The 18,148-nt window shown below is 41.6% G+C and overlaps 1 protein-coding gene across 1 annotated transcript in view; it reads right to left on the bottom strand.

The window, feature by feature from the left end:
* Nucleotides 1-263: 263 nt before the first annotated feature.
* The window catches only part of hook1 (hook microtubule-tethering protein 1), a 197,464-nt gene continuing 179,579 nt past the window's right edge, over nt 264-18,148 (bottom strand). The window contains exons 17-22 of the mRNA XM_028810785.2: nt 16,209-16,240; nt 12,437-12,519; nt 8,188-8,288; nt 6,351-6,452; nt 4,500-4,568; nt 264-3,494 (exon numbers count right to left, since the gene is read on the bottom strand). Of these exons, the coding sequence (XP_028666618.1) occupies nt 3,336-3,494; nt 4,500-4,568; nt 6,351-6,452; nt 8,188-8,288; nt 12,437-12,519; nt 16,209-16,240 (546 nt within the window). The 3' untranslated portion in view covers nt 264-3,335. The remainder of the gene's footprint in view (nt 3,495-4,499; nt 4,569-6,350; nt 6,453-8,187; nt 8,289-12,436; nt 12,520-16,208; nt 16,241-18,148) is intronic.

Here is an 18,148-nt window from a genome sequence, read left to right as displayed (position 1 = left end):
AAGTCAGGTCTTTGCGAGTGTTCAATGGCTTGAACTTTGGCTTGTGTTTGGTATTCTTGGTTAATCTGTTTGAGTTGGACCTCTGCCCATTTCCCCTCGATGATTCTTGGCATTTCTTCCTACCAGTGCCCTCATTTTCCAGTTCATACAGTTAAAAATCTGGAGTGAGTGCTCGTCACCTGCTCACAGCACAGGCCGGCAGATTCAAAATTCATGTACGTCCCTCGATACAGTGGGCAAAAGCAATCAGTTTCAGCCGCATGGCCACCACTTCTCCGTATTTTATTGAGGTGAAAATGACAAACAGCTTTACAAGCATAGAAAGCCCATAGAAATCAAAATGAGTGCACAACGGTGTCCCCGCTGTCACATCCACAGGATTATAAAATAAGTGCTGATCCCAAGGTGGAAGATTTACCAACAAACATTTCAACGCTGTTGAAAAATAAGACTTGGGGAGACTGGCAGCTCAATGGCGTTTCAAGCTGCATTAAAAAAAACAATAAAAAATAAAGCAAACCTGCAGACAGAAAGGTGTTTGCAGTCTGCAGCTCAAGTAAATCCTTAATCTGAATTGCTCATTTTATTTATTTCTATTTTTACAGTCCTGAGCTCTTAATATTACATAAAAGTTTAACATCGGCAACCCAAACTCCCCAGCATTCAAGTGATCAGAGATAAAAGCAGGACCCCCACTACCCCCATTTTTTAGAATTTGACCCCCTTTAGAAAACACAAGTGGAAACAAAACAGAAGTCAATAGCATAATGCAGCTGACAGCCTTGGCACAAGTGGCACTCTGGGGTGTGCATAAGGGTACCAGTCCATACCATGGGAGGATGTGCAGAGTCAGTCAGTTCTGCCCACGGACAGCCAAGGACCACCCAAAGTCTGGGGTTTAACATGGCCCTGGCATGACCTTCTGACCACACAAAAGCAGTAGGTGATGCAGAGGTTCAAATGGTTCACCTCCTTCAATCCCTCATCAGGTAGACACAGAGACTGGCAGAGGGTGACAGCAGGAAGGTTGTGTGCGATCTGCTGGCAGGTTCAGAGCCCAGCAATGTGTAATGGCACCAGCCTGGCATGTGAAACATACTTGTGGGGTGGAGGATTTAAGTAATGCGTGCAGACAACAGGACATTTGCCAGCCTTTTGAGTAGGGGTGTCAAATAGCATCAGAGGGTCCACTAACAGCAGATCACCTCTGGGGGCCACCATCAGTCTCTAGTTTCGTCACAACATACCAGAAGACGCCATTGTTACATCATTGTACACAATTTACTGCATGCTGCTTACCTTTCAGTCACAGACAGGAACTTTTCAGAGAAAGGATGCATCGTAAATAAACAGGAGTGAACGTCTACTCCACCATCCAGGACCAGTGACATCAGATCATGCAGGTTTATAAATGACACAACAAACACTTGGAATATTCAACTGTGGAGCTCCTGACAGGACAGGAAGACATTTTAGAAAGACAGATGGCCATTAGGAGGTAGGTCACGTGGTACAGGAAGAACTAGAAGATGCCTTTAAAAATGACACCACTGCTTGACACACTAGACCCTCAAAGACACAACCAGTGGACTTGGTCCAGAATTACACACCAAAACCAATAATTACAAAATACAAATTAGATTAAGAAGAAAACAGAATTGAGAGAAGTTATAAAAACTCCAACCAAACACAGCATGCAAAGCAGCTGCTGCTGGGGACTCAGGGGATTGCTGGTGCTTTTTTCATGAATTACAACATAAACATCTCACATTCCATAACTATTAATTATATCATGTCATTAAGGGGCTGTTTAGAGAGTCTCACTTATGTACACGGACATGGATACAGACGTACACCCAAGACCACTAAAGACTTCTCCCCTTTGTCTACAGAATGTCCGTCAAAAAGTTTCTGTGAAGCGCTGCTCTATTTCTGCTGGTGTCTGTTAAAATGGCTCTCACTAGAAACTTCTAGAAGCATTTCTCACTCACAGTGCTTTCCCTCATTGTCTATGCTCAGGCAGAGAAAAAAACACGAGAAAAATATTACGCAAGTGCCATCGTTTGGTCTTTAGATCCATATCGCCATCTCATGGCTACTTGAGGTACTGCGAGAGCTTTAGGCAAGAAAAAGTCTATCAGGAGTGGACAAGACTTGACCTTGAAGGGCCAAATTGGCTGCTGGTTTTCAGAAAATTGATCCCTCCAGTGTTCAGACTTGCAGCTTAGCGAGATGTTTGTCCTTTCACAAAATACTTGGGAGGATGTGTCACAATGAGCTTACAGCTCCTCAACAGTCACCTCAGTTCAAGACCCTGAAGGAATTACTGATAGTTTCCTATTAAGCAGGGGGGTCCATCAATTCCATAACGTTTTACCATTTCATGTCAAATGCTCAGAACAGGCTTCTACATGTCGCAAACTCTTTATTATCAAATAAGAGTCATTTATTTTGAAAAACCGTGAAAGATGAGGTGAAACAGTCAATTCCTGAAAGAAACTGGAGGACTCTGAAAGTCAAGCACAACAGGAACCTGCTAGGACAGGATGTGTGGGAGAGAAATGTGCTAAACAGGTCGTACAAACGAAGACAAATCTTGAATATCACTAAAGTGGCCGGACTTAACCAGCAGCCCTTTTGTGAAGACGTGTGCTTGTTAACAGGAAAATTGGCACTGTAAGAATACGCCATAAAGTATTGCTGCTGAATAGAATTTTTCATAAAGACTCTCTGGTCCATGAGCTGTGGAGACAGGGTGGCTTGAAAAGATCTCCGGGTGTCACTAAGCAATTCCAATTGAGATGTTCCACTTGAGCTTTTTAAAATTGTGGTTTACCCCTCTGGCCCCCAGCAGGATTCTGGGAGCAACTACAAGTTTACTCTTCTAACACTGAATTTTGATGGATGAAATTGCTGCTCAGGAAAAAAATGGTGTGTAGGGAGAATTTGATGTCCAGCATCATTTTCATTGAAGATCATCTCCAGATGTATTAAATGGCCAAAAGGGCCAGGATTAGAAAGATTCGTAATGGTCTCAGGCTCTTCCTCTCAAGTCAACTTGGTTCCTCTATTTTGGTATTTACCTGGAAGCTGAAGAAGAGAAGCTGGTGCAGGTTCCCATTGTCATTTAAGAAGGGCTGCCCCTTGTAGGAATGGCCATCACTCTCCTCATATATAGTGCACACACAACCCCAACCCCCACCCCCAACCGCCCCTCTCCCATATCCCAAAGTCAAAAATGGACTCTCTCAGTTCACCACCTCGCCTTGCGTCTCCAGCGATACTGAGATGTGTAAGGTCACTTGAGTGGATCATATCCGTGGTGCAGGCGAGGCCTACTTGGAAATGCTGCTTGGCATGGACACAGCAACAACCCTTCGGGCATTGGTCACCTGCCGCTGCTGAGCAAGGAAAGACTGTCCCATAGGTGTCCCACTCACGGTAGCCCGTGTAGCTAGCCTAGACTCAATGGCCAGTTTCTGGAAGTTGAGACTCTGCAACAGAGATGAGAACAGTCAAAGAAATAAAGGGGCTTTGGACCACAATGTCATCTGCAGTCTATTAGGCAAGAAGCACTCGAAATGACTGGTATGTGTGGCATTATTAGTGAAAGGTGAAATATGAAGTTATTATACGTTTATAGGGTCTTTAATGTCACGTGTACAGTGAAATTCCTACCATATACAATAGGGGGCATAGTGTTCTTGTATCTTTACAGTTTAGGAGCACGCACTGATACAGCACATTACTGCACCCACCACATGACAAACCAACTCAGGAACCCAGATTAGGGTCCAAGTGCAGCCATGTGGTGGGTGACAGTACCATTCAGATGGAAGGGAACATTGTGAGGTTTTTTTATGGTGGCCAGAGTGCCAATTCTGCCACCAACCCCCAAGTTTTCCTTGCAGGTTGGAGGGCCTACTTGCAAGGCTGGATGCAGATTAACGTCATACCCAGAACAGAGCAATTGCAGGTTAAAGGCCTTGCTCAAAGGCCCAACAGAGTAGAGTCACTTTTTGGCATTTACGGAATTTGAACCAGCAACCTTTCGATTCCCAGTGCAAATCCTTAGCCTCAGAGTCACCTTTATAGATGTTCTCAAAAGAATTATCCAACCAAAATTGACATATATGTTATTTTTAGTAACAAAAAAAAAATCTCATATTTTCATAGAGAAAAAAATTGAGGGAACTATAGAGGGATAAAGCTGATGAAATAAAAAATGAAAATTTGATAAAGAGTAATAGAGAGAAGGCTCAGGGAAGAGACCACCATAGCGTCAGTAGTGTTTATATCCATATCATGTAAACATTACTGTGATAGTCAGTCATTCTACATGAAGTTGTAATATTTCTATTGAGGCAAAGTGGAATCCTTGGCAAGTTTTGTTTCATTTCTCCAAGCACCAACTCTTGGGGTGTAACAATGTGAGGAGGGGAATTCACCTCCAGGTGTGACGTGGACACAATGATGGAAGCCCCACTGCCCACGTTTACCTTATTGTTCCAAGCGGTGACAATCAGTTTCTCTTCATACTCTCGAAGTTTTGCTTGTTCACATTCTCTCTGAGAAGAAATAATGAGAAAGGTCTTTAATCAATGTGCTGCATGAATGATGAAGGAAACATGGGGGAAAAAAAGAGATCAATAAAGTTTTCAGACCTCTTCACTTTTTTTTTGTTATGTTGTGGCCTCTGGGTGCCCCACCAGCCTGGGTGAGTCCAAACAGGTTTGATTTTCTGTCGTAGAGTCTGCTTGTGTGTCTTAGAGAGCAGACAACCAATGAGTGCTCACCTGGAACTAGAATGAATACACTGGCGGCATGAAGAATAAAGAAAGCAGGAGTTTTGGACCATGCCAACAGAAGTGAGACTTGTCTGTCTGATGTCTCATGTTTGTGATTCCACAACAGAATGGAAAAAGGCAAAAGGGCAGAGATTGCAGCTGAATTCGCCATACTTAGAAAGCACTGATACAGACACTGGTGTTGTCAGACAGCACCTCATTTAGTTGTTAGCGTGTGGTGAGCTCACGGTAGTTTGAAAATTTGAAACTGTGCTGGAAAATTGTCACAGAGTTGTGTAATTTGTCATCCCCTGCCATTTCCAGGCATGTACTCGGACATAATTCAGGCAACAAGCAATTGTGAAGTTTGACATCCCCTGTGACTAGAAGTCATGAAAAGTGTCAACAGCTTAATAAAAAAAACATTAAAAAAAAGAGCAAGAACACAACAGAAGCAGCATGTTTAAAGCTCAGTCAATAAAAAACACTCTGCAAGTGTTATGGATTAACGTGTTCATGTTTGTTATTTTTGAACTACATTTTTTCATTTTTTATGTATTTGTTGTGATGGTTAGAATTATGTTCCATTATGTTAAATGTACTATTTCTCTTTTTCTTTGTGGGTGGAGCCTCAAGAGGCAGGGCCACCCCAACAGCACAACTCCTGATCCCTCCGTCTGGCTAGTTACTGTATGTATATACTGTATATATGTGCCTCACCTGGAGAGGGCACCTTTTGTTCCTTGCAGTCATATTGAGAGTTCTGTGTATATTTATGTATATATATGTGGGGGTTTGTTGGCTGGCCATCCTTTCTAGTTAAAAGTGGGAATGTGGGGTGGTTTGAGGGAGTTTCTAAGTATATGGATTGGGAATTTGCTCAAGAAGCAGCTAAAGGGGATTTTCATTTAACTGGGGCTATGGTGTAAAATAACTGTGTGTAATTTTGTTCAGTCAAAATATACTTATGTATGTAATTTGTTCTCCGAGGTTGTTCCATAACTGTTTTTTTGTTTTCCACCCTTGCTGGGTAACAATCTTTGGGAGGAGAAGTGGCAGAACAACCAGGTCCAATGTGCTGACAAGAGTTTTACAAGTTTATCGTCGATGTAGCTTTGTCTGCATTGAGCTTAGGGTAATTGTTATTCTGTTACTTTCTTGCTCTGTTTATCTGGACTGTGTGTTGGACTTGTTTGAAATGAATTACATTTCTATGCAAATCCTTTTTCCTTCTATTTGCTCTGTTTAGCATTTGGTCTTATTTAATCCTTTAAATATAAAGATTCTTTGTTTGCCGTTTTTTTGCTCTTGTGAATACCATCTCTATCCCTCTACTAGAACATTCCTCCTCCAGCTCAGCCTATTGCCCACACTGAGGATTACAAGTAACAAGTTGTCCACTGCTGTACATGTTTAGTGACTGAATGCACAGAGGTTAAGGGGGGACTTGGGTAAAGTCAGTGGCACCACTGAATTTATAAGCAGGTGTTAAAGTAGGAAAGCATATACTGTATCACCAAAGTAAAAATGGCTCCCCTATTAATCACAGCCCCACAGCCTTACCTCCAAGGCCAGGATCTTCTTGTCTTTCTCGGCCAGCATATTCTTCAATGTTTGTATCTCAGCTGACGCAGGACTCATTTTAGGGTCCAAAGCTTTAATAACCTGTTTAGGGTGATACAAATTTGCACTGTAACATTTTTTATATCTGTAACATTTATTATGTTTGTAATACAATATATCTATAGATAATATCATATGCACCTATCTGACAATTTGCTTTTGTTCCTTACTCATAGAATTCCAGAAGAATCATGAAACATGGAAAATTCTTGAATAGCCAAGCCAGTCACCCGATTTAAATCCAACTGAGCAGGCCTTCCATATACTGAAGAGGAAACTTAAGGGGATAAGCCCCCCAAAACAAGCAGGAGCTGAAGATGGCTACATTAGAAGAATATCGCCAGAGAAGATCCAAAGCATCTGTTGATGTCTGTGAAGCACAGACTTCAAGCAGTCATTGCATTTAAGGGATACGCGACAAAGTCCTCAATATGACAGCTTTAACAGACTTACCATTACTGTGTGCCAAACATTATTGTGCCCTGAAGTAGAAAAAGTGTTGTCATTTCTATATGGTGTGAGTCTGAAATGCATGGAAATACCTTTAAATGGAAGTATGAAATCATGTCTGAATTGTTTAATTTGAAAATTGAATTGTTAAGCACAGGGGTAAATCAAAGAAAAATGTGTCTTTGTCCCAAAAATTATGGTGGGCACTGTATGTGACTAGAAACAGACAGAGAGACTATAAACAATATGGCAGTGGCCTTGCAATGACTGCCCCAAAATACAATACAATACAATACAATTTACTTTTGTATAGCCCAAAATCACACAAGAAGTGCCGCAATGGGCTTTAACAGGCCCTGCCTCTTGACAGCCCCCCAGCCTTGACTGTCTAAGAAGACAAAGACAACAAGGAAAAACCCCCCCCCCCCCCAAAAAAAAAATGGGGACAACCATCCAAAAACAGAACACAAAATGGCATTGTCAGAATACAGAAAAATGACTCAAAAGGTACAAAAACAAACTAGACGTGCACCAAAGATAACTATAAGACCTGAACATTCCCATGGACTCATGATTATTACAACAGAGGCTCATTCACTAGAATTCACCTCACTTGAAAAGTAAATCTGTTCTGAAAAAGCGGGTTCAGCGGTGACACTACTGGATGGCCTTTTGATATCTACGGCAAGGTGACTCTCCTCATTCTGAGTCAAAGCACTTTAGACAAGATCTAGTTGGAGAGCTGGTCCACATGGTCAGGTGCAGAAAATGTGGGGAAAAACTCTTACTTTTTCAAAATGTATAAAGATAGTAATTTTTCTTTTGTTTTCTTCTAAAAGCATTACATATTGAAAGCAAAAGGTCAATTTTTTACTTCTAAGGCTGCAAAGTATAAATAACAAAATGAGTGCAAACCACCTGCAGAACAGAATCTGAACAGACTACAAGATGTCAAAGAGCAAAAGGCTAAAGGTAGGGCCTTCAGGAGCCTAATCTGATTATCTCCCATGTCTTACGCTCCACTGCAGGTACTGTATATCTGTTAATTGTAACGATTGAAACATATTTCCCCCAAAGGTTACAGGACCACCTTTCGGTCTGGCATTTCTGACGAATACCAGAAAGTGTGAAAATCATAACTAGAACCTGCTTCTCTATCCTCACACATCTTACGTATCTCCCCTAATTTCCATCCTATTCCACAATGCCCACATACTACCCCATGCCATCTTCACTGGTAAGCACGCACCACAGCACAAATAAATGCGGGGCGGAGTAATGAGCTGCAGATCCCGCCCCCCAGGCAGGCAGCATCACGCTTACTCACACAGCGCGCCTTCTCCAGGTACATCTTGTAGCGCTCCTCCATTGCCTTCATGTCTTCATCTTTCTTGCGCATGGCAGCATGCAGCTCTTCAATCTTTAAAGCTGTAGAGAAAGAGGCAGCGAGCAAAATGTCACAAGACATGACTAGAGGTCAAGACAGGTGGTTGTTATGGCATAAAGACAGACAGCACTACCAAAAACACCATGCGTCCCACCTATGTGGACCATGCTAGACAGGTTTCAGTGCTCTGATAAAGGAAAGATTAAACAATGGATATTAAAAGGCAAACTCTGTAAGTAGAATAAAGAGGTAGAGAACCACAGTTGAATGACATGGGACATACCCTGGACAGTGATGGCTTCTCTCACAAGAGCATCAGGAGAGCCAAACTAAGCTTTTACACACATAACCTAAATGGACTCCACCGCTTCAGTCTACGGCAGGGGTGTCCAACTCCAGTCCTGGTGGGCCGCAGTGGCTGCAGGTTTTCACTCTAACCCTTTTTCTAATAAGTGAGCAGTAATTAGCACCTGATGACCCCGATCCTCTTGATTCACTAACACAATGTCTTACTTGTGTTTCAGAATGGATGAATAGTAATTTTCTAAAGCTAAATAAAGAGAAAACTGAAATTTTAGTGATTGGCAATAATGGATACAATAAGGCTATTAGAAATAAACTGGATGCATTAGGATTAAAAGTCAAGACGGAGGTAAAAAACTTAGGGGTAACTGTTGACTGTAATCTGAATTTTAAATCGCATATTCATCAGACCACTAGGACAGCATTTTTTCACTTAAGAAACATAGCAAAAGTTAGACCTCTTATATCATTGAAAGATGCTGAGAAATTAGTTCACACGTTTGTTTTCAGTCGACTAGATTACTGTAACGCACTCCTCTCAGGACTACTCAAAAAAGACATAAATCGTTTGCAACGAGTACAGAATGCAGCTGCTAGAATCCTAACTAGGAAAAGAAAATCTGAGCACATCTCTCCAATTTTGATGTCACTACACTGGTTACTTGTGTCATTCAGGATTGACTTTAAAATTCTGCTTATGGTTTATAAAGTCTTAAATAATTTTGCCCCATCTTATATATCGGAATGTCTGACGTTTTATATTCCAAATCGTAACCTCAGATCCTCAAATGAGTGTCTCCTTAGAATTCCAAGAGCAAAACTTAAAAGAAGTGGTGAGGCGGCCTTCTGCTGTGATGCACCTAAAATCTGGAATAGCCTGCCAGTAGGAATTCGCCAGGCTAATACAGTGGAGCACTTTAAAAAAACACTAAAAACACATTATTTTAACTTAGCTTTCTCATAACTTCACTTTAATTTAATCCTGATCCTCTGTATATCCAATTCATTATAATAACTATTCATGGTGGCTCTAAAATCCGTACTAACCCCTACTCTCTCTTCTGTTTCTTTTCCTGGTACTGAAAGCACCGTGATGTTCCAACATTGATGGATTAAAAGCCAGAAGTCTGCATGACCATCATCATCAAATCCTTCCATGAGAACCCAAACTACAAAGAGGACTATTTAATTTATGTTAGGTAGAATGCCCAGAGGGGACTGGGTGGTCTCATGGCCTGGAACCCCTGCAGATTTTATTTTTTTCTCCAGCTGTCTGGAAATTTTTTTTTGTTTTTTCTGTCCTCCCTGGCCATCAGACCTTACTCTTATTCTATGTTAACTAATATTGTCTTATTTTAATTTCTTACTTTGTCTTTTATTTTTCTTTTCTTCATTATGTAAAGCACTTTGAGCTACTTTTCTGTATGAAAATGTGCTATATAAATAAATGTTGTTGTTGTTTTCACTGCTAGTTAACTCCTTTTCTCTTCATTTTAATAGCCCTGTTTTTAAGGATTCAGCCCCCCGAATTGATTAACTTCTTCAGTAATTGGCAGCCAAACACAAATGAGATGTGAAACGAGCCGTCAGATGACTAGTGAAATTGGAAAATCAAACTCCAGTCAATTTCACTCCAACCAGTTTCTTAATGAGAAGCCAATTCAATGGTGGCTCTGAGGCTTGAGATCTGCACTGGCAAATCGGTAGGTTGCCAGTTCGAATCCCGTAAATGCCAAAAGAGACTCTGCTCTGTTGGGCCCTTGAGCAAGGCCCTTAACCTGCAATTGCTGAGCACTTTGAGTAGTAATAATAATAATAACTAGCCAACCCGTGGCGTACCATACGCCGCATAATCAGGCCGCTTTTTTAATGATTTTTAAGAACAGGGAGAAAATTAACATTTGAAAAATCGGTAATGTAATAAATCACCAAAAAAAGTAACATTTCATGTGCCCACCCCCAAGTCGTCACCTGAGTCGTTTTCCTCTTTGCACAGTCCACATGCACGTGTGAGTCACGTAGACTTTTCATTGTTGTTTGTGGTTTTGGCTGCTTTTCTATAAATAATCCACCAAGTCACCCGACCATGGTAGTACATTTTAGGGGGTGTACAAAGGGCAGGGACATATTCAGTGAGAGTGTATGACCCGCTAGCCATGTTTATAAAAGTTTGGCCCTGTGCCTTATTAATTGTCATCGCAAAGGCTCCCCTTCAAAGGGCCATTTTTAAATAAATAATCATCGCACTCACAGTGTAGCGAGGGGCATGGAAGTGTGGCTGAAACGGTTTCCGGGTGGAGTCGTGCTGCGGGCATTTCTCCCCTGTGCAGTGTGTGAGCGAGTGAGGAGAGAGAGAAAGCCGGTACGTTAGAGTGAGCGAGAGCAGGCTCGAAGGCAATGTGTTCCTGTGGTATAGCGGGTCCATAGCTCCCCTTCAAAAGGCCATTTTTAATCAGGCGACTGACAGTAGTGGAGTCAGGCACAGAGAAAATCAGCTGGTGAGAGAGCGTCTCGACTGTTGCAGGGCCTAAAGCAGGTGAGACGCTAATGAAAAAGAGGCACAGGGCTTATTGGTTTTTAAAGACTGCTTCCTTCATTGTGTTTTAACCTCAGTTTTAAAGGATTGTGCGGCTCTCTCTCTCGGCCTGCCTGTGTGTGCCTCTGTCTCTCTCGGCCTGCCTGTGTGTGTGCGCGGCTCTCTTTCTCGCGTTGCCTGTGTGTGTGCCTCCGTCTCTCTCTGGCGCTGCCTCTGTGTGAACCAAGGTTCCACTGAGGTTGACTAATGAAAAGTCAACGTGGCTCAGAGCTGCAAGTGGACTGTGGCACAGACAAACAGAAATGACGGCATATTTTCCGAGGCGTCGCGTCCGAGTTGGTGGGCGTGGCTCTGCGAGTTTTCGTCGTATCCAATGGTCTAAGAGTTGGTGGGCGTGGTTCCTTCCTGCGTGCACCATTAGCGTCTTACTTGTCGGCGGTTTAGTGAATCCACGCCCCTTCCAGCGTGCTTTCCATGGGTGGCTACTTGTCGGCAGCTTAGTGAATTATATATATAGATAATGCATTTTATTTATAGGGACACTTTACATTAGCAGTAAATCTCAAAGTGCAACATAAAAAGATTAAACAAAGGCAAGGCAAGATAAAAACAGAGATAAAACAATAATTATAGCATTCTTGTTAATATGCTTTCCTAAATAGTGAGAAAAGCGCAATATAAATGCAAAGAATTATTATTATTACTGCTAATTAAAGCCATTATTGAATATTATGACTTGTTGCTGCTCTCATTCTGCCACAGCAGACTGTTGATTTTCAGTTTTTTCTAAGACCTCCATCGAGATATTTTGGTGACCTGAGCAGACCAACATGACCGAGACCTTCACCTTCCTTTATTTTCAGGTTAGCTGGTCACGTAGCAGCTTGTTTTGTGTCTCACTATTGTTTGGCTACTCATTAAGGACAAAGAAACAACTAAGGGGTCTGAGTCACATCAATTAAGACTAAGGGAAAACAAGTTAATTAACAGGAAAAACGGCTCACTAATTAAGAAGATGGTTAGAACTTGCAGCCACTGTGGCCCACTATGACTGGAGTTGGACACCCCTGGTCTATGGGCTACCACCATTCAGTGGTCCCTGTCTAGCAGAGCATACAGAGTTAAGGACACATCAACACCTTCAATTTCTTCTTTGGGTATCCACAGCTCACAAGTCAGGCACACAACAATAATTTGGGGTGACCACAACAAAAAAGGAGGGTTGATAGTTACATTTTTACTTGTCCCATCTTACTAACTAGTTTTCTGGATTGCATTTTCCATGCAGAAGATGCGGTTTCTCACATTACTAGAAATGAGCCACCCCAACTGCCCTCATGCAATACTAACAGCTCTGGACTGTCTCGGGCTGGAGGTCTTCAATCAGCTCTTTCTTCTTCATTATTTCATCCTTTGCCTCATGCAGTTGCTCCCTGAAAGGCAAACAAAATATCAACTTGGATCTCAAAATAACAAGAAGCAGGTTTTCCTCCTAGGTAGGCCTCAAGGTTCACACCTATTTCTATGTTCATAGAGCGTAGAGTGCCCAGTGACATTCTTACATGAATGTGCTAATAAACATGCAACCTCTCTCCAGTGCCATGATGAGCGAGTATAACCTTACCTTGAAATGTCTGCCTTAGTTCTAATAATGTTTGTGTAACACATAACACATTTGAACAATGTCAGTAAGTGGACACTTGATGGCGCTGTTGCCCCGTGAAACCTAACAGACAGATGCAGACACTGGTTTAAAAGCACCCAGAAGTATTTTTATTTTCTTCTTCAAAGTGCCCCAAAGAACCTCCACCACCATAAACAAGTAATCACTATAATAAATACACACTATTAAACACAATAATTCTCCTCCTCTCCTCCCAGCAGCTCCATCACACTCTCTCCCAACTGCAGCTCTCTTGCTGGGTTCTCCACCAGTCCTTTATATAGTTCTTGACCCAGAAGTGCTCCTGACCTTCTGTCCATGTGATTCATTAGCACTTCCGGGTCAGATGGAGACTTGTATTTTTCTTCAGCCCGGAAGTACTTCTGTTCTTCCGTCCCCGTGACTTGGGAGTACTTCCGGGCTAAACGGGAAACAAAAATCCCCTTGTCTCCCTGCAGCGTCATACGGTGGCACCCATGGTTTCCAGCAGGGTTGTGAAGCCAAACTCCAATTCCCATGGTGCCCTGCGGGAATCCGGGGCACCTCTATGCTGCAGGGAAGACGCCATCTAGAGTCCTGGGTGTGTCGGCCGTCCATCACAACATGTAGAGTCAGAAGTATGCATACACTTATGGTGAACTTCTAGCAAACTTCAGACCTCAACTGCATTTATTACATTGCATGTTTCCATTCCATCTGAACTAGTGTGGTGCTGAGGTGTCACCCTTTGCATGGCTGCACTCAGGTCCTAATCTGGGGTCCTGAGTTGGTTTTTCATGTGGTGGGTGCGGCAATGCACTGTATCAGCGCGTGCTTCTAACCTCCTCCTATGTTAATTTAAACTAATCAAGTACATACACTTCATTCATTCATTCATTCATTCAAGAAGGTGAACTGCTTGTGACCAGAAGTTTACAAAATCTGCACAAGCAACATCACGGTGTACCATTATGTAAACAGTACATTATATACAACCACATTATTAAAAAAAAATCATTCAAGGTTGATTTGCAAATCAAGATTCTGTATTGGCATCTGTGGTGAAAGAGGTTGTGGTGGTACAAGTTTTATTTATTTATTTATTTACTAGGGGGCTCCGCCTACTGCTCGCCCACACCCGGGTTTGGTTAACTGGATATACAATTTAAAGAGATTGTTATTTTCATGGGAATTGTTACATACTCTTTCGATTCTATGTTGCATCGCTTCTCTGTAATCATAAATATACACCTGACCGAACTGTGGTTTCTTCGAAATTAAACTTGTTGTTCCTTTAATTGTTGTGGGACCACAGATTCTCATAGCATATGGTCCATTATTGTGCAAATCTACGCTTTGAGCACTGAATGATGTGAATGCGAAAAGATTATTGTAGACTCAGATATTTTGCCTGTAGTGTTTGTGGATTTCACTTTCACCAAAAAACACATCTTTTAATTCTCGCTGATACGCCTCGTCACTGGGGAGAAACACTAATTTTGTTTTTCCCTGATGGCAACACGAATTAGACGATCTACAAGTCTCCAACTTAAACTTTAAAGTCGAACAATATATACATACTTCTAACATATCACCTCTGTCCATATATTCAATCTCTTTTTGCTGTTCCGTTATTTCAGCGAGTAATCATTTTCGATTTTGTTTGTGCTAATGTGATCTTTACTTTCATTTTTTTTTGATACTTTCAAATTTTACTACTTTTATATTCTTTAACTTGCTCTGCATTTGTATCGCTCCAACGTTTTTGAACGTCTTTATGAAGTCTTTTATTTCTGACCCCGATTGGAACTACGAGTTTTTCAGTTCCACTTGGTCCGGGCTGATTAATACTTTCCTTATTTTCAAAATTTGAACACAGATTATTATTGTTCTTTTTTTGAATTCTTTTTTGCCTTCTTTTCTCTCCAACGCTTTTGGGTCTCTTTTCGACGCGCTGCTCTTTCTTCTTCGCTTAGTCGTTGACGTTGTCATCTACAACGTATAACATTTTTAAGAGCGGGCAGCACATGAAGTGTGTCTGCCAAACGCATTCCAACAACTGAGAGGTTAGATGTCCGTGATCTTGTTTTAAATTGGTTGTTCTCGCAGGACGTGTCTTTCCGAGAAGGTCACGTCTCAACCCAAGATTTTTTTTATATGCTAAAGAGATTTTTTTTTTCAAGCTTGGGGGAAGGTAGTAGGTGTGTGGCAGAGCAGCCCCGGGCAGCTGATGAGGGAGTTGGTGAGCCGGAATTCAGGGGCAGATGTGCACGGTTTGGCCAATTTCCAAGTTAGCACTCTGGGGCGCATTAATAAATCTTTCTAATGTTCTAACATCACATGAAGAATGTGTACTAATCCAAATCAGCACATCAGGGGAGAGTAGGCTTGACCTTTTGGTATTTACAGGATTATTATTACACATAATAACACTTTTTCTTCTGCAATGTTTTTTGCACATTTCTCCAGAAAAAAAATGCAAGGCTGAGAAGGTTACAGTGTAAGTTAAACAGTGTTGAAGCTGCCATGGGTGAGGAGGTCAAAGAATAAAACACAGTGGATAAGAACTCACCTTTAATAAGCCAGCAGGTAAACTCTTACTGCAGAAAATCAGCTTGATGTTTGCATTTTTCAATTTCTTTTCTTATAAGTGCTTGCTTTTTGCCTTACATGTATTTTTATCTTCTTGAACAAACCTTCACGTTTTGTCACTTAAAGATGATGTGTATTCTTTTCTCTTAATTTTTTTTATTGGTTTGTGCTCAACATAAGACACTTTTCCATCCGGATTACTGAATTTATATAAAGGGATTAATAAGAGAATGAAAGAGGGTGCGTATTTTAAGAATCTAATGTGTATAGTGAATATAACACTGCCATCTATAATCAGGCAGAATAAAACTGTTAAAGCAGCACGTCACTTGCCACCATTCCATAATAATACCAATAAAAATAATAATAATGATAATGTGTTTATTTATATAAGACGTTTCCGTCCATTCACTTTTACAGCAATATGCCTGTATAGCACCTCACTGTGACTGTCACAGCCAAGTCAAGGTGTGTGCTCAGAAAAAAAAATGTGTATACATGTTCATGTATTTATTTATTTACTTGCTTACCTATTTGTGTATTATTTAAAATGTTTGCATAAAAAATTTTCCGGGGGAACAAATAAAGTTCTGTCTAATAGTTGAGCCACTTCAGGCAGCCCTTAGAATTTCTATCATACCCCCTTACTTTGAAAACTATGGCTCAAGGGTTAACCAATGTTCTACTGTGGTATATCTCTAAAAACTGTTGGGAACTGGGGAAGAACAGTAAAGTGAGGAAAATCTGCTTAATGTTTCCATACAATGAAGTATGGAGAGAGACAAAAACACGACACACAAGAAGGGATAGACCTAGTAATTATATCGTGTCATGCATTCGTCACAACTGAATCCTTCAGAAATGGAACAAAAGTATCAGTTTACTCACATGTGAGCATCCAGCTTCCTCTTGAGGTGTGACTGTAACAGAAAAATATCAGAAAATACGTCAGTATCACTAGCTTCATTCAGGAAGGTCTCTCGAGGAAAACCCACTCCAGGTGGCCAAAAAGCTACGAATGAGCAGACATTTTTAGTGGGACAGTAAGCCTAAATAATAGGGTTACTGGCATGAATCTACTAAAGCCTTTGGATCTATTCTACTGTACTGCAATGAAGAAATAAAAAGGGGTTAGGGTTAGCTAAAGTATCTATCTATCTACAGTGCATCCGGAAAGTATTCACAGCGCATCACTTTTTCCACATTTTGTTATGTTACAGCCTTAATCCAAAATGGATTAAATTCATTTTTTCCTCAGAATTCTACACACAACACCCCATAATGACAACGTGAAAAAAGTTTACTTGAGATTTTTGCAAATTTATTAAAAATAAAAAAATTGAGAAAGCACATGTACATAAGTATTCACAGCCTTTGCCATGAAGCTCCAAATTGAGCTCAGGTGCCTCCTGTTTCCCCTGATCATCCTTGAGATGTTTCTGCAGTTTCACTGCAGTCCACCTGTGGTAAATTCAGTTGACTGGACATGATTTGCAAAGGCACACACCTGTCTATAGAAGGTCCCACACTTGACAGTTCATGTCAGAGCACAAACCAAGCATGAAGTCAAAGGAATTGTCTGTAGACCTACGAGACAGGATTGTCTCGTGGCACAAATCTGGGGAAGGTTACAGAAAAATTTCTGCTGCTTTGAAGGTCCCAATGAGCACAGTGGCCTCCATCATCCGTAAGTAGAAGAGGTTTGAAACCACCAGGGCTCTTCCTAGAACTGGCTGGCCATCTAAACTGAGCGATTGGGGGAGAAGGGCCTTAGTCAGGGAGGTGACCAAGAACCCAATGGTCACTCTGTCAGAGCTCCAGAGGTCCTCTGTGGAGAGAGGAGAACCTTCCAGAAGAACAACCATCTCTGCAGCAATCCACCAATCATCCTCCCGCCTGGAGTTTGCCAAAAGGCACCTTAAGGACTCTTAGACCATGAGAAAGAAAATTCTCTGGTCTGATGAGACAAAGATTGAACTCTTTGGTGTGAATGCCAGGCGTCACGTTTGGAGGAAACCAGGCACCGCTCATCACCAGGCCAATACCATCCCTACAGTGAAGCATGGTGGTGGCAGCATCATGCTGTGGGGATGTTTTTCAGCGGCGGGAACTGGGAGACTAGTCAGGATAAAGGGAAAGATGACTGCAGCAATGTACAGAGACATCCTGGATGAAAACCTGCTCCAGAGCGCTCTTGACCTCCGATTGGGGTGACGGTTCATCTTTCAGCAGGACAACGACCCTAAGCACACAGCCAAGATATCAAAGGAGTGGCTTCAGGACAACTCTGTGAATGTCCTTGAGTGGCCCAGCCAGAGCCCATACTTGAATCCGATTCAACATCTCTGGAGAGATCTTAAAATGGCTGTGCACCGACGCTTCACATCCAACCTAATGGAGCTTGAGAGGTGCTGCAAAGAGGAATGGGCCAAACTGGCCAAGGATAGGTGTGCCAAGCTTGTGGCATCATATTCAACAAGACTTGAGGCTGGAATTGTTGCCAAAGGGGCATCGACAAAGTATTGAGCAAAGGCTGTGAATACTTATGTACATGGGATTTCTCAGTTTTTTTATTTTTAATAAATTTGCAAAAACCTCAAGTAAACTTTTTTCACGTTGTCATTATGGGGTGTTGTGTGTAGAATTCTGAGGAAAAAATGAATTTAATCCATTTTGGAATAAGGCTGTAACATAACAAAATGTGGAAAAAGTGATGAAGCGCTGGGAATACTTTCTGGATGCACTCACTCTGTCTATCTATCTATCTATGACCATTTTTTTGCCAGTTCAAAACAGAACAGAGATGTCAATATTGTTGTTAAATGCAC

The sequence above is a fragment of the Erpetoichthys calabaricus genome, chromosome 10 (genome assembly GCF_900747795.2).
Source record: "Erpetoichthys calabaricus chromosome 10, fErpCal1.3, whole genome shotgun sequence".
Taxonomy (NCBI): Eukaryota; Metazoa; Chordata; class Cladistia; order Polypteriformes; family Polypteridae; genus Erpetoichthys; species Erpetoichthys calabaricus.
This window is presented reverse-complemented; position numbering and strand designations above follow the sequence as displayed.